Below are 15895 nucleotides of genomic sequence, written 5' to 3' on the forward strand. Positions count from 1 at the left end.
GGACGAGCGGCCAGCAGGCCCTACAGCTTCGCTAAGGCGCCTGGTGCCGGCTACCTGCGGGCCAGGTGTGCGGGGACGGGGCGGAGGCGGAGCCAAGGGCGGGGCAGCCCCGCCCCGCGCGGGAATCCGGCCGCACGACCAGCCCCCTGCAGGGCAGCGCGGGGCCACCCCTACCCCTGCCTGGTGCCGCCCCCGCGGCGCTGACTGGGAGTCGTCGTGGTCGGGTTCCCCACCCTTCCTTACCTCGTAAACCGACAGACCTGGGTTTCGCCTCTGCTGCTGTTCCTCGAGCAGCCTTCGAGCAGCGGAAATTATGGAGGAATGAACATTCTGAAAGCGCCTAGTAAATGGCAAAGGCCTGGCTACTGCAGGAAGAAAAGAGCAAGGCAGGCATCTCCAGAGCACAGCCTCGGGCGTGGTGAGAGGCGCGCGCTGGGCGCTGTGTGGGGGTGGGGAGCGCTTTTGTGCACCGCTGGTTCCTCCGCAGGCTCAGGTGTGTGCGGACAGGTGTCGCCACCTCCTTTCAGACCGTCTGCCCTTTTAGGGGAGGCAGAGCCTGTGCCTGCACCCGCCCACTAGGGACCTGAACTGGGTGCCACGTGTTGCCCTGTAAAAAAAAAAAAAGCCCCCGAGTGGTTGTGGTTTGCGTTTTTACACCAGATTGGGTTAGAATCATTTTCCAAACACTTGTGAGACTTGATCATCCTTGCTTTAATCCGCAAGGAAGCGGGCTCAGAGAGGTTATCGCAACGTAGGAAGACCGCCCGACCCGTAAGCAGGGAAACCGGAACTCGACCTGTATCTCTGGACTGCCGAGTTCAGGCCCTTTCCAACCTCAGTATTTGCTTACCAGGAAGTTTTCCGGCTCTCAGGCGCGCCCCCTACGCGGTTTCTGGTTCACTCCTTAACGCACAAATCCTTGCTGAATGATTGCCCAATCAGAATTAGTTTGGCCTTGTCCCGCCCTTGATTCCCTGGGTAACCCTGGGCCCCCCGCCCCCTCTTGATCCCATGCAACTGTCAGGTTTATAATTAATCAGGCAAGATCTTGCAAAATGAGTTTCTCGTCAATTTCTAGCTCAGAAAGAGATCAGCACCATGTGAGACGCAGTATTCTAACGCCCTGAAATGTTACTTGTAGTTTAATAAGTGATCATCATTTATTAAATATTCTTGATCCTGGCCGGACGCGGTGGCTTACACCTGTAATTCCAGCACCTTGGGAGGCCGAGACGGGCAGATCACCTGAGGTCAGGAGTTCGAGACCAGCCTGGCCAACATGGTGAAACCCCGTCTCTACCAAAATACAAAATTAGCCGGGCGTGGTGGCGCATGCCTGTAATCCCAGCTACTCGGGAGGCTGAAGCAGGAGAATCGCTTGATTCAGTGAGCCGAGATCGCGCCATTACACTCCAGTCGGGTGACAAGAGCTGAAGTCTGTCTCCAAAAAAAAAAAAAAAAGTTTTGATCTTTCAAACCGGGTTGCAAAAAAAAGCAGCATTACTTAAAGGATAAATAACATGCTTAAAACATCAGACTGTACTGTGAATCGGAGACTTGTGTTCTGGAAAATGCCATTATTTACCCGTCTCTGGAAAAAGATACCCGGTTGGGTGATTAATATACAAGGACATAAGGTCCATTTCATCACCCTTCTGGTGGAAAGCACGGAAGAAAGATTTAATGGCCAACTCCAATAAAGCATCTCTGAAATTTCATCTTTCTTTGGTAATTGTCCTGAGATCCCAACACCACACATTTTCTTTGAGAAAGCATGCATGTTTCACTCTCTACCCTGTCAGGAATTCTGCCGATGCTTTAGTACATTAGTCACTTAATTCTCACAATAACCTTTTGAGCAGGAACTTACTCTTGCTTGACAGAAGAGAAAATTGTGGCTCAGAGAATTTTTAAGAAGCCTGCCCAAGATCTGGATTTAAATCTGAGTCTAGTCCCGTATAGCTTGACCAATGAAATGACAATTAAGAAGGAAATTCACTTTGCCTTATTTTTAGAGGATAATAGCAATGCTGTCTGTGCACAGATCAGGAGGAAGGTCTGTGGGTTTTGCAGAGTTGCAGACAACAAATTATAACAAAACCGACAACTGAGAATTTATTCAGAATGTAAGAAGTTCTAATTAGAGTCTGCACAAATTATTCTTGAACATATTTCAATTTTAATATACAATGTAGAAATACAAAATGCATTCTATAAAGAAAAAAAAGTTTTGACTCAAGAACAAGAGCAGACCTGTGAGGAATGAAGACGAGTGTTGGAGTTATCTAAAATCGGTCTTCAACAGGACTGTGTGCAACGCCGAGGCCCAGAGACATCAGTTTCAAGAGGTGTATGGGTACTTCCATCGCAAAATGGCCCCGTCGGCACTTACACTAACAATATATTGATTTCCTGGACTTATGCGGATGCGTGTGATGTTGCCGCTGTGTCCCACCCCAACGTGAGTCACTTCACCCTCATTATAATCCCAAACTTTGACCAGATGGTCATTTCCACCTGTAAAAGATAAACACGGATATGGCATCACTGCAATACAAGAGAGAAACAACCCTGATTTCAAATAACTGGATCATTTTCAGCACGGTCCCCATGTATCTATCTTTGTAATAACACTTTTACTTGATTATAAAAATCTATCTGTTGCAGTAAGTTTGAAGGGGAGGGGGAAATACAGAGAGGTAAAAGCACATTTCATCCCACTACCCAGAAATAACCACTAGTAAAATGTGGACTTGGTTCCTTCCAGTCTTTGTAAGTATACTGGTATACATATACATCATATATGTGATTGGGATTACACTGTGTCTAGTTGGATATCTGCCTTATAGTCAATGTATTTGTGAAACTTAATTCATTTAGTGCATTTATTTATTTTGTATTTATTTATTTATTTAATTTTTTGAGACGGAGTCTCTGTCGCCCAGGCTGGAGTGGAGTGGCGTGATCTCAATTCACTGCAGCCTCCGCCTCCTGGGCTCAAGCCATTCTCCTGTCTCAGCCTCCTGAGTAGCTGGGATTATAGGTGCACACCACCATGCCCAGCTAATTTTCGTATTTTTAGTAGAGACGGGGTTTCACCACGTTGGCCAGGCTGGTCTCGAACTCCTGACCCCAGGTGATCCACCTGCCTCGGCCTCCCAAAGTGCTGGGATTACAGGCATGAGCCACCGTGCCCGGCCGCATTTATTTGTTAATATCCTGATGAATCAAAGAGCTTGGCAGGAAATGATAATGACGTTCCAATCGGCTTGTTGGGTGGTAAATGCCTCTTTGAAATACTGGTTAATTCATTTGTTTTGGTGGGCAGGGCATCGCATCATGCAATAATAAAGTGGAATTAAAAGACGCATTTAAGACTTCAGAAGGATGCTGGACAGCCCAGGCCATTTAAAGGCCGCATTTCTATTATCAATGCCTACCACAAAAAGCAAGCCTAGCAACCTACGTCTTAGCCTTTATTTGCGCCCTTAAGGCTCTTGTGCAAATGTTTCCTCTCATTGAAATGTGACTTCTGGATTTTTCTTTCTCTGCTGCATTGGCTGCAGTATTGGTTGCAGTCTGATTCTAACCAAGTTGCCTTGAGACCCTTTTGTGGTCTTTTCCAATTGCCTCTAGCTTGGGAGTTCCTTCCATGTCCTTGTCTAAATAAGCCAGGCTTGGCTTTTTCCCATCCCAGGACTAACCTGTAACAAAGTGCACCCCTTCCTGTGTGATATCCATGCCATTTATCGACCCAGACAGGGAACCTTCCAATTCTCTGATTACTGTCCCATCAAATACTTCCCAGTAAGCAATCTGGAATTCAGGAAAGAAGCATTAAGCAGGACTCAGCTCAGGAGAGTCATCCATGCACATGCTAACAAAAGATGGCTCTACTTTATATAGAAGGGAGCAAAAATACACCACGGGATGATACTGGCTGAAATTATAAATAGGCTACAGCAGGGGGTGGCAAAACCATTTTAATATTTTTAGTATTGGTTTTAGATTTGCATTCTATTTAAAGAGATGTTGATGTGCTGATAAACCTGGATTAAGACAGAAAGGGCTTTTGATAAGACTAAGCAGATTGAGCCTGAAGCAAGCTGTAAAAGAAAGAACAGCCTCTGCATCCACAGCTAAGCTTCAGGCCTGGAGGGAGGAAAAGCATTTTCTTCCTTCCCACTGGGGGATGAGCACTCCTGACTCCCCAGAGTTCTAGAGACTGGGCCCTCCCTCTTCCTCACCCCACCCATATTCCCAACTTTCCCTTCTGCTCCTAAGCACTGAGACATTCCACGGGGTGGAGTTTAAAGAGGAACTGGGAACCTTGGTTCCCTGTTGGGGAGCAGAACTACCTTAGGGGTGGAGAGACAGGGTGCCTAAAGGAGGATGATTTTTTTCCTGAATATACTGCCTTTGTACCTTGAACTTTGTGAATGCACAATCTATTCAAAATTTAAATGTCCTTCTTAGGAAAGAAAGCTTCTATTTATGATAGCAAAGACAGGGAATCAACCGAAATGCCCATCAATGATAGACTGCATAAGGAAAATGTGATGCGGCCAGCCGGGTGCAGCGGCTCATATCTGTAATCCCAGCACTTTGAGAAGCTGAGTTGGGCCCGTTGCTTGAGGTCAGGAATACGAGACCAGCCTAGGCAATATGGGGAAACCTCATCTGTACTAAAAATACAAAAATTAGCTGGATGTAATGGCACACACCTGTAGTGCCAGCTACTTGGGAGGGTGAGGCATGAAAATCACTTGCACCCAGGAGGTGGAGGTTGCAGTGAGCCAAGATTGTGCCACTGCGCTCCAGCCTGGGTGGCAAAGTGAGACGCTGTCTCAAAAAAAAAAGAAACAGATAAACTTAAGAAAATGTGACACATATATGCCATGGAATACTATGCAGCCATAAAAAGGGACAAGATCATGTCCTTTTGCAGGGACATGGATGGAGTTGGAAGCCACTATCCCCAGCAAACTAATGCAGGAACAGAAAACCAAACACCACCTGTTCTCACTTACAAGTGGAAGCTGAACAATGAAAACACATGGACACATGAGGGGAAACAACACGCTCTGGGCAGCTGTCAGGGGGTGGTTGGGGAGAGGAAGAGCATCAGGAAGAATAGCTAATGCATGCAGGGTTTAATACCGAGGTGATGGGATGATCTTTGCAGCAAACCACCATGGCACATGTTTACCTATGGAACAAACCTGCACATCCTGCGCATGTACCCTGGAACTTAAGGTTGAAGAAAAAGAAGAAAAGAAAAAAAAAAAAAGAGTGCTTGACTTGCATGTGCAAACTTGCATGTGCATTTCATTCATTTCTCATTGCTTCATGTCGGAAACGTGCTGTGTTCCAGTCACCAGTCACTATGCCAGGAGTCTGTATTCCTCTGAATCTAGCTAGACATTGTGCATACTATTTCTTTCTAATTTTTTTCTTTTGCTTTGTAATGTCTGTTGATGCTTGATCATGTTAACAAAAAAATTCTGATTTCATAGTAAACGCCTAAAGAGATAGAAAACCATGCCAGAACCCATGTTTCTCAGGAATCACACCCACAGAAGTAGTTGGAACTTGACTGTCTGCCTTCCCAGCCAAAGAAGCCAAACTGATACTCTTCTGGGTAGCCCCAGTAGGGCTCCATCTTACCGGAGTGTCCACTGCCAGAGATGCCCTTCCCTGAGGTCTAGGCATTGGGTGGGTCCTTCTGTCATTCAGGCCTCAGCTCAGAAGCTGTTCCTTAAGGAGGCCTTCACCCACCCACCTAGCTGAAGGAGTGTCCCCCAGCCCACCGGTATCATATCACCTGTTCTATCTCCTTTCTCAGTCCTTTCACCATCTCATGTCTTGTTCACTTGTTACTCGTCGTCCATTCACGGATTGGTTCATGTGTGTATTAGCCAATTCCATCCCCTCCTACCCAAAATAAATTAGGGAAGTTATAAGGTTCATGAGAGCAGGGACCCCTTGCTTGCTCCAAGGGTGAACATTCCCCCAAACAGAAGCATGAACCTTCACCTTCCTCTTTAACTGGGAAATCTATACCATATGTAGAATTTTTTTTTTTTTTTTTTTTTAAGACAGAGTCTTGCTCTCTCACCCAGGCTGAAGTGCAGTGGTGCAATCTTGGCTTACTGCAACCTCTGCTTCCCAGGTTCAAGCAATTCTCATGCCTCAGCCTCTTGAGTAGCTGGGATTACAGGCACCCTCCACCACACTCTACTAATTTTTTGTAGAGATGGGGTTTCACCATGTTGGCTAGGCTGGTCTTGAATTCCTGACCTCAGGTGATCCGCCTGCCTCGGCCTCACAAAGCACTGGAATTACAGGCATGAGCCACCATGCTTGACTCCGTGTGTAGATTTTTAGTGTATTGATGAAGTACAGTGCTGAGAGATGAGGAGCTCTATTGCCTTTCTGTTTGAATTTAGTCAAAGTAATAACTGGTTTGGGCACAGCAATTCTACTCCAGTCTCAGAAATTCCCTAATAATAAAAACCAATCTATTGAGTACCTACTATGTGCCAGGCGCCCTGCTGTAAGCCCCATAGGCGAGCATGACTTTAATCCTCACTCTGTGAGGTCAGTGATACCATTTCCACTTAACAGGCAGGGAAGTGAAGACACTGGAAGGTGATATGGCCTTTCCAAAGTGACATGGCTGATTGATGACAGACACCATTGGAACCAAGATGGTTTGACTTGAGAGCCTGCAGCCTCCGCCACAATGCCTCACTGCTTTTCTCTTGCACTGGAAAGATCTCACCTCTCGCTGGGAGGACTCACCTTTCTGTCTGTTCCACTGGTGATGATCTGGAACTCCTCAGGGTGATAGCACACACACTGGAATAAGGTGTTGGCTAGTATCATCTGATTCCTCCTGAGACGCCTGGAAAGTAGATTCAAAAGCTGCGAAAGTCAACTTTCTCTTCCCTAGGAAATTTATTCACTATTCAGGCTGGATTTGCTGCAAGCTGGGATTTGGGTTGGTTTATCTCTGTGCCAAACATCTCATACTGCCCAGCACGGTGGGGCCTGTATTTCTTCGAAACAGACTTCAGGTCACCCCTGTCCTCTCTACTTCTGTGTATTCTCGTTGGCCTATCAGTGACCACCAGAGGACAACAAGAAGGGACCTTTCCTAAAGACAGAAGACAGAATTCAGCGAGAACCCTTAAGTTGCAGTGAAAAAGAAGCAGAAGAGGCTGAACTCAGAGACAAACTGCTGCCTCCCACACAATGTACTTGATTCTTGAGGCCACCATTTGGAAGTGGAGCTCCTTACAGTCTGAGAAGCAGAATGTGTGGAGGGGCATTTTATTTTATTTATGTTTTAACCATCGATGTATCTTTAATTCACAAATAAAAGCTGTAGCGAGATGTCATGTACACATTTGTACACAGGTTTGGACATACCAGATCATGCACAACCCTCAGAAAACACAAGCCTGTCACGTGGGGATGTCGCAAAAGCTGGCAGGCTCAACCCTTGTCTGCATATGGTAAGAAGTCCCTCCCAAGACCCTCCCACCCCGCCCAGGGTGCCCCCAAGAGGGATCTGGCCTCCTGCAGCTAAAGAGAGCCTGGCCTGGGAAGGGTATTTTAAAAATGGGTATTATGGGCCGAGTGCAGTGGCTCACGCCTGTAATCCTAGCACTTGTGGGAGGCCAAGGCAGGCAGATCACCTGAGGTCAGGAGATCGAGGCCAGCCTGGCCAACATGGTGAAACCCCGTCTCTACTAAAAATACAAAACATTAGCCAGGCGCGGTGGCAGATGCCTGTAATCCCGGCTACTCGGGAGGCTGAGGCAGGAGAATCACTTGAACCCAGGAGGCAGAGGCTGCAGTGAGCCAAGATCATGCCACTGCACCACGCCTGGCCAAGATCTGCATTTTAAACCAGAATTTCAGTTGATTTTTATGTGCATAATAGAACCCCTGCCTTAGATACTGTACCAAGAAATATGTAAATATCGCTTCTCCTTCCGTAGACAATGTGGTGGGTGGCCATCTCACAGGCCAGGCTTTCCTGGCTAAAAAATGCACCTTCTGCACAGTTGCTTCTCATTATGGAAGTTTTCAAACCTGGTATCTGAGCTGAGCATTTTTAAAGATTTTGGCACAAGAATTCCTGCTACACAACAGAACAGCTTTAAGGATTTGAGGCAGTCACAAACCATCCATAGAAATAAGTCGAGACACGTCCTTCTAGTTCTATATTTTCCCAGGAGGAAGGTCAGGTATATAGCCTAACACTTCCTACAAGTGTGGTCCTTGAACCAGTGCTCTCAGTTGGGAGCTTCTCAGAAATGTGGAATCTCAGGTACCACATTAAATTTATTGAATCAAAATCTACATGTTTAACAAGATCCCCAGGAGACACACAGGGCTAGAAGACAAACGTTTGCTTTGTGGGGGCTTTTTGTTTGTTTGTTTGTCTGCTTTTTTAAGACGAAGTCTCATTCTGTTGCCCAGGCTGGAGTGTGGTGGCATGATCTCGGCTCACTGCAACCTCTGCCTCCCGGGTTCAAGCGATTCTCCTGCCTCAGCCTCTTGAGTAGCTGGGATTACAGGCATGCACTACCACGCCCGGCTATTTTTTGTATTTTTAGTATAGATGGGGTTTCACCATATTGGTCAGGCTGGTCTCGAACTCTGACCTCGTGATCCTCCCACCTCAGCCTCCCAAAGTGCTGGGATTACAGGCATGAGCCACCGTGCCCAGCAGTGCTTTGTGTTTTTTTAATGTGTTAAGTACACAGTGAGTTCTCATTCCCACCAAGTGTATCTCATATTCTTTGTCATGCATACCTCCTTCCTCCCATCTTTGCACTTATCCTCGTCTCTCTTATGCAGTGATACAAAGGCAGTGCCTCGTAGGAGTGGTAGAGGGGTGATAGGTGGGTGGGGAGAGGGGTTGGAGGAATAGGGTCTGATTCTAAAATAAAAACACAGCAAAAGTGCTTATAGTCAAAATTCAAAAGCCACTTTTCAAAATCCTTTGAGTTACTCCTACAATAAAGTTCATATGCTTTGGTCTAGTTAGTTTGAAGTTAGTCATTCTATGGGGGTGTGATATGCTCAGGGCATAAGAGGTCCCTGGGAATGTGGCCAACCGAGGAGAAAGGCAAATGTATGTCCCACCAGCATCCCTCCCCTCCATGGGGAGTTCATTCTGGGCTTCATCTAACTGACTGGAATGATAAGAGGCACTGCCTGCATTAGTTATTTTTCTTTTCTCTTTCTTTCTTTCTTTTTTTTTTTCCTTTTGAGACAGAGTTTCACTCTTGTTGCCCAGGACAGAGTGCAATGGCGTGATCTCAGTTCACTGCAACCTCCACCTCCTGGGTTCAAGCCATTCTCCTGCCTCAGCCTCCCAAGTAGCTAGGATTACAGGCACACACCACCATGCCCAGCTAATTTTTGTATGTTTAGTAGAGAAGGGGTTTCACCACATTGGCGGGACTCATCTCGAACTCCTGACCTCAGGTGATCCGCCCTCCTCAGCCTCCCAAAGTGCTGGGATTACAGGCAGGAGCCACCGTGCCCGGCCTTACATTCGTTATTTTTCTTGCCCCCTTTCATTTGGGACACTTAGGGTTGAATTCATGTAAGTCAAACCATGCTTCACTGTGTGGACACAGAAAGCTATTTCCCTATCTCACCAGAAACTTCTAACATTCAGTTCTTCCTGGAAATTTTAACCCTTTCCACCAGCATTGATAAACCATGGACAGTCATGAACGGCTTCTGATGAACATTCCTCTACTGTGTTGCCTTCAATAAGGTTTCTACGCTTCATTTGAATCTTCTCTCATGTTCAATAAACTGTTGGCATGATTGGATTTTGGAGGTACCACTGCATCCTCCCCATCAAGGTACCTACACAAGGTCCCAAATGATACAAGTCCCATCGGTGCTGGCGGTGACACACTCCTCATTGTTCCTCTTCACCCTAATGCAGGAGACTGAGGACTTGTGTTCCTTCAGGGCCTCCTCCAGCTTCTGGGTCTGACAGCCTATCTGCCATACCCTCACCTGAAAGCCACAGAACACAGGATCTTGACACATACTTGGGACTTCTGAAGGGATAGGAAAAGAGTCCAAGAGCTTTTTCACCTTTGCTATGCTTGATTTTTGTGTGGTTTTTTTTTTGTTGTTGTTTGTTTTTTGAGGTGGAGTCTCGCTCTGGCCCAGGCTGGAGTGCAGTGGCGCGATCTCAGCTCACTGCAAGCTCCGCCTCCCAGGTTCACGCCATTCTCCTGGCTCAGCCTCCCTAGTAGCTGGGACTACAGGCGCCCGCCACCACGTCCGGCTAATTTTTTTGTATTTTTAGTAGAGACGGGGTTTCACCGTGTTAGTCAGGATGGTCTCGATCTCCTGACCTTGTGATCTGCCCGTCTCGGCCTCCCAAAGTGCTGGGATTACAGGCGTGAGCCACCGCGCCCGGCCTGATTTGTGTTTTTTTAATTCCCTGTCTTCCTCTCGGTTGGGTAGGGTGAATATTCCTAAGTTGAAGGGCAGGAATATTCATGTATAAGATGTGATCATCTTCAACAGGGCTTGAAAAATGCTACTAACAATCCTGTACCTGCTTGTACATACAGGCTGAGAAATGTAATCAGACACCTGCTACGCAAGTTGATAATGCAAGGGCCAACACCAAACCAAGTGAAATAATGTCTGTTCACTTCTGCTGATCACGGCTCTCAAATTTCTGGTACCATTGGGAAATTTTGTGGGTACCCAGAGCCATATTTAAACTTTCATGATCGGTTGTTCAATTTTGATCGTGTAAAAGCAATGATTCCCAACTCGACTGAATCTAATACCTATTTTATATCACAAATATTTCCAAATGCCTGTATATCATCCTGGAGTGAAATTCATTGTTAATACAGCTACCTACACACAAAATTTTAAATCATCAATATGATGCTTTAATAAAAGGGATAGGTAAAAGGAAAGTAGTTAGTATAGTATTCCTTTATTTATTTTTTTTTTATTTTTTGAGACAGAGTCTTGCTCCCTCTCCCAGGCTGGAGTGCAATGGCGTGATCTCGGCTCACTGCAACCTCCGCCTGTCGGATTCAAGCAATTCTCCTCTCTCAGCCTCCCAGGTAGCTGGGACTGCAGGAATGCACCACCACACCTGGCTGATTTTTGTATTTTTTTTTTTTTCCTTTTTTGAGACAAAGTCTCGCTCTGTCACCCAGGCTGGAGTGCAATGGTGTGATCTTGGCTCACTGCAACCTTCGACTCACTGCGCCCAGCCTAATTTTTGTATTTTTAGTAGAGACAGGGTTTGGCCATGTTGGCCAGGCTGGTCTCAAACTCCTGACCTCAGGTGATCCACCTGCCTCGGCCTCCCAAGGTGCTGAGATTACAGGCGTGAGCCACCACTCCCAGCCCGTATTCTTTTAATTGGACAAAGGATATGTCACAACTACACCAGAAAACATAGTAGTCAGATGCTTATACCTTCTTATAATGACTATGTTGGATTTATGAAAAATAAGACGAGCACAAACTATTCTGTTCTTCCTATGACAGGGGATTAAGGAAAGGAAAAGAAAACATCTCAAAGAGAAAGGGAAGACTTTGGGGTAGGAAAGAATCTGGGGCACAGAGGAGGAGAGATCCAGAGAAAATGTGCAAGTAAAAGTGTTACAGCCTCCTCAAAATAATGGAAAGAAAAAGCTGAGCGTGATCATTTAAAAATAATGTCAAAACGTCTGGGTGTATTAAAGAATTGATGCTAGGCAGGGCGCAGTGGCTCACGCCTGTAATCCCAGCACTCTGGGAGGCCGAGGTGGGCGGATCACAAGGTCAGGAGATTGAGACCATCCTGGCTAACATGGTGAAACCCTGTCTCTACTAAAAATATTACAAAAAAGTAGCTGGGCATGGCGGCTGGCACCTGTAGTCCCAGCTACTTAGGAGGCTGAGGCAGGAGAATGATGTGAACCTGGGAGGCAGAGGTTGCAGTGAGCCGAGATCGTGCCACTGTACTCCAGCCTGGGCGACAGAGCGAGACTCCGTCTCAAAAAACAAAAAACAAAAAAAAAAAAGAATTGATGTTAAAACCATCACCTGCTTTGAAAGGTAAGATGAAGACAATTTATACAACTACGATTCTTGGAGGAAAAGAGCAAGCAAGTCAAAACACTGGCAAAACACCCACGTGAATTCATTAACTCTAGTCCACACAGAACACTTTCATGTCTGTATTGTATATGTCCTTTCTGTGCACAAATGTATATTCTGTGCACAAAGATACATATTTATAGGCAGGGTGCAGTGGCTCATACCTGTAATCCCAGCACTTTGGGAGGCCAAGGCAGGTGGATCACCTGAGGTCAAGAGTTTGAGACCAGTCTGGCCAAAATGGTGAAACCCCATCTCCAGTAAAAATACAAAAATTAGCTGGGTGTGATGGCAGGCGCCTGTAATCCCAGCTACTCAGGAGGCTGAGGCAGGAGAATCGCTTGAACCTGGAAGGAGGTGGTTGTAATGAGCCAAGATTGAGCCACTGCACTCTCCAGACTGGGTGACAGAGTGAGACTCCATTTCAAAAAAAAAAAAAGATATACATTTATAATATTAGAACTTTTATTTATGATGTATTTTCGGATCTCATCAAAATGTTAATTTGGTCCTGCTTGAATCCTAGCACAAGTGTGTATTTTTAAAAGCAAATAGATGGCTTCCTGTAAGGCAGTTGTTCTAAATAGAGCGTTATTTTTTCCAATTTCTGCTTTCAATACCTCCCCTTCCCCACCGCCACTGATGACCCTTTTACAGTCACTGGTGGTGGCGATGGCGGTGACGCCGATCCTGTGAGCATTGTTAATGACATACATCAGTCGGCCTGTCTCTGGGGCGAAGGCTCGGATTTTACCGTCGTTCCATGCTGGCATGAAAGGGAAACAAAAGGCAGGCAGGATCAGTACACACACCCTCTCTCCGCAGGCTGCTGGCCTCACTAAGGAGAGGCAGGCCTGGCAAGCGGCGCTGTGGTGGAGGGAGGAGACCAGCTCAACTGAATGGTGGTCATCATAGGCCCATTTCCCCTCGTACCCCACACTGGTCACACCTGGCTAAGGGAAAGGAGTGGTTTGTCTTGGCTGAACCTACCTAGGTGCATCCCATGCCAAGTGAGTAAGGACGGGGAGGGGGAAATGAGGGAGGCCCACTCCTACCTCTCCCACGAACCGCAAGACTTGTACACCCAACTAGCTGGATGATATTGTGCCTGAGATATATAATTGAACATTTCCAAATAATTGTTGTCATCCCACCTACCCCAACCTACCCCAATCTTTCAATGGAATGCTCCTCCTCCACCTTCCACTATCTTTCCCATCTCAGTAAAAGTTGCCACCACCCATCCAGTTGCCTAAGCCAACAGCCTGAGTCTTCCTTGATTACCCTCAATTCCATCTACCCAACCCAATCCAACATCCAATCCATCAGCAAGTTCCACCAGCTCTACTGTTAAAAAACATTCAAATCTGACCACCTCTCAACAGTTCCAACATTACCTCCTTCATCCAAGGCACCACCATCTTTCTCCTGGATTATTATAACAGCTTATGCTTGCTTCCACTCTTGCTTACAACCACCTTTTAAAAATCATGTCACCTTCTTGATCAAGAACTTCCTTTTTTTTCTTTTTGAGAAGGAGTCTCACTCTGTCGCCCAGGCTGCAGTGCAGTGGCACAATCTTGGCTCACTGCAAGCTCCACCTCCCGGGTTCAAGCAATTCTCCTGCCTCAGCCTCCTGAGTAGCTGGGACTACATGTGCGCGCCACCATGCCCAGCTAATTTTTGTATTTTTAAGTAGAGACGGGGTTTCGCCATGTTGGACAGGACAGTCTCGATCTCCTGACCTCATAATCCGCCTGCCTCGGCCTCCCAAAGTGTTGGGATTACAGGCATGAGCCACCGTGCCCATTCAAGAACTTCCTTTTTTATTTGAAAAAAAAAAGGCTCATGTCTATAATCCTAACACTTTGCACTTTGGAAGGCCAAGGTGGGTGGATTTCTTGAGTCTAGGAGCTCAAGACCAGCCTGGAGAACATGGCAAGACCCAGTCTCTACAAAAAATACAAAAAAAAAAAAAAAAAAAAAAAATTGCCAGGCATGGTGGCGTGCACCTATAGTCCCAGCTACTCAGGAGGCTGAAGTGGGAGGACTGCTTAAACCTGGCAGGTAGAGGTTGCAGTGAGCCAAGAGTCCGCCACTGCACTCTAGCCTGGGCAACAGAGCGAGACCCTGTCTCAACAAAAATTAAAAAAAAAAAAAGTGGGGGCTGGGCGCAGTGGCTCACACCTGTAATTCCAGCACTTTGGGAGGCCAAGACAGGTGCATCACTTGAGGACAGGACTTGGAGACCAGCCTGGTCAACATGGCAAGACCCCATCTCTACTAAAAAATTTACAAAAATTGGCTGGGCCTGGTAGCAGCATGCCTGTAATCCCAGCTACTCAGGAGGCTGAGGCAGGAGAATCACTTGAATCTGGAAGGCTGGAGGTTGCAGTGAACCGAGATTGCACCACTGCACTCCCAGCCTGGGCAACAGAGCATGACTCCATCTCAAACAAACAAACAAACAAACCCTTCCAAAACATTTTCCCACTGCATTTAGAATTAAAATCCAATCCAAATTCCTTTATCCTCCATGGTAACTAGTATTTGTGCCCGCTCCCCCACCCATCTCTTTTAACTTCTTTTACTAGCTCTCCCTGAACCCTTAGCCCAGCTACCCACTAAGCCCCAGACACACTGACTGGCCCTCTTGCTATTCCTCAAATATGCCAAGTGATCTCCCACCTCAGGGCCTTTGCACTTGCTGTTCCCTCTGTCTGGAATGTTTTCCCCCCAGATCTTCATGTGGCTGGCACCCTCTCATAAGCTTTCATGCCACCTCTTGACCTTAGCGATTTAAAATAGAATGCTAAAGGTAGATCCCATTTCAGCAAAGATTTGAGGAAGTGAGAGGATGAGGGAGTGAGCCATGGGGATATCTGGGGAAAGAATATTTCAGGCAGATGTAAGAGTCAGAGCAAAGGCTCTATCTAGGCCCAGTGTGTTTGAGGAACTGCAAGAAGAAAGTATGGCTAGAAGGGGTGAGTAATAAGAGGAAGAGCTCCAGGTAAGAAGGGGAAGGTGAAAGTGAAGAAAGAGAGAAAGTCACAGGGAGCCTTGCAGGTGACAGGGGAACCTGTCATTTACTCTAAGAGGGTAAAAGACTTTTGAGCCCTAAATATGGCATATTCTGACTTACATTTTGTTTCTCTTTTTTTCTTTGAGATAGAGTCTGCCTCTGTTACCCAGGCTGGGGTGCAGTGGTGTAATCTCAGCTCACTGCAAGCTCCACCTCCCGGATTCAAGAAACTCTCCTCTCTCAGCCTTCCAGGTAGCTGGGACTACAGGTGTCCGCCACCACGCCCAGCTAATTTTTGTGTTTTTAGTAGAGATGGGGTTTCACCAAATTGGTCAGGCTGTTCTCGAACTCCTGACCACAGGTGAAACCCCATCTCTACTCAAAAAAATTGTAAAAATCGGGCTGGGCACGGTGGCTTATGCCTGTAATTCCAGCACTTTGGGAGGCCGAGGAGGGCAGATCACGAGGTCAGGAGATCCAGACGATCCTGGCTAACATGGTGAAACCCCGTCTCTACTAAAAATACCAAAAAACTAGCTGGGCGTGGTGGCGGGCGCCTGTAGTCCCAGCTACTCGGGAGGCTGAGGCAGGAGAATGGCGTGAACCCAGGAGGCGGAGCTTGCAGTAAACTGAGATCCGGCCACTGCACTCCAGCCTGGGTAACAGATCGAGACTCCGTCCCCCCCCCCCAAAAACAAAAAACAAAAA

At 46.7% G+C, this 15895-nt stretch overlaps 2 protein-coding genes across 2 annotated transcripts in view; both read right to left on the bottom strand.

Annotated features, from left to right (window-relative positions):
• USP43 (ubiquitin specific peptidase 43) overlaps nucleotides 1-473 on the bottom strand; it is a 71386-nt gene extending 70913 nt beyond the window's left edge. Inside the window, exon 1 of the mRNA XM_017849235.1 lies at nucleotides 244-473. The gene's annotated coding sequence lies outside the window, so the exon portion shown is untranslated. The remainder of the gene's footprint in view (nucleotides 1-243) is intronic.
• Nucleotides 474-2089: 1616 nt separating this feature from the next.
• The window catches only part of CFAP52 (cilia and flagella associated protein 52), a 66813-nt gene continuing 53007 nt past the window's right edge, over nucleotides 2090-15895 (bottom strand). The window contains exons 10-14 of the mRNA XM_017849236.1: nucleotides 12786-12931; nucleotides 9905-10056; nucleotides 6805-6907; nucleotides 3705-3816; nucleotides 2090-2517 (exon numbers count right to left, since the gene is read on the bottom strand). Coding sequence (XP_017704725.1) covers nucleotides 2342-2517; nucleotides 3705-3816; nucleotides 6805-6907; nucleotides 9905-10056; nucleotides 12786-12931 — 689 coding nt within the window. The 3' untranslated portion in view covers nucleotides 2090-2341. The remainder of the gene's footprint in view (nucleotides 2518-3704; nucleotides 3817-6804; nucleotides 6908-9904; nucleotides 10057-12785; nucleotides 12932-15895) is intronic.

This window comes from Rhinopithecus bieti, unplaced genomic scaffold, assembly GCF_001698545.2.
Source record: "Rhinopithecus bieti isolate Rb0 unplaced genomic scaffold, ASM169854v2 scaffold_31527, whole genome shotgun sequence".
Lineage (NCBI taxonomy): Eukaryota > Metazoa > Chordata > Mammalia > Primates > Cercopithecidae > Rhinopithecus > Rhinopithecus bieti.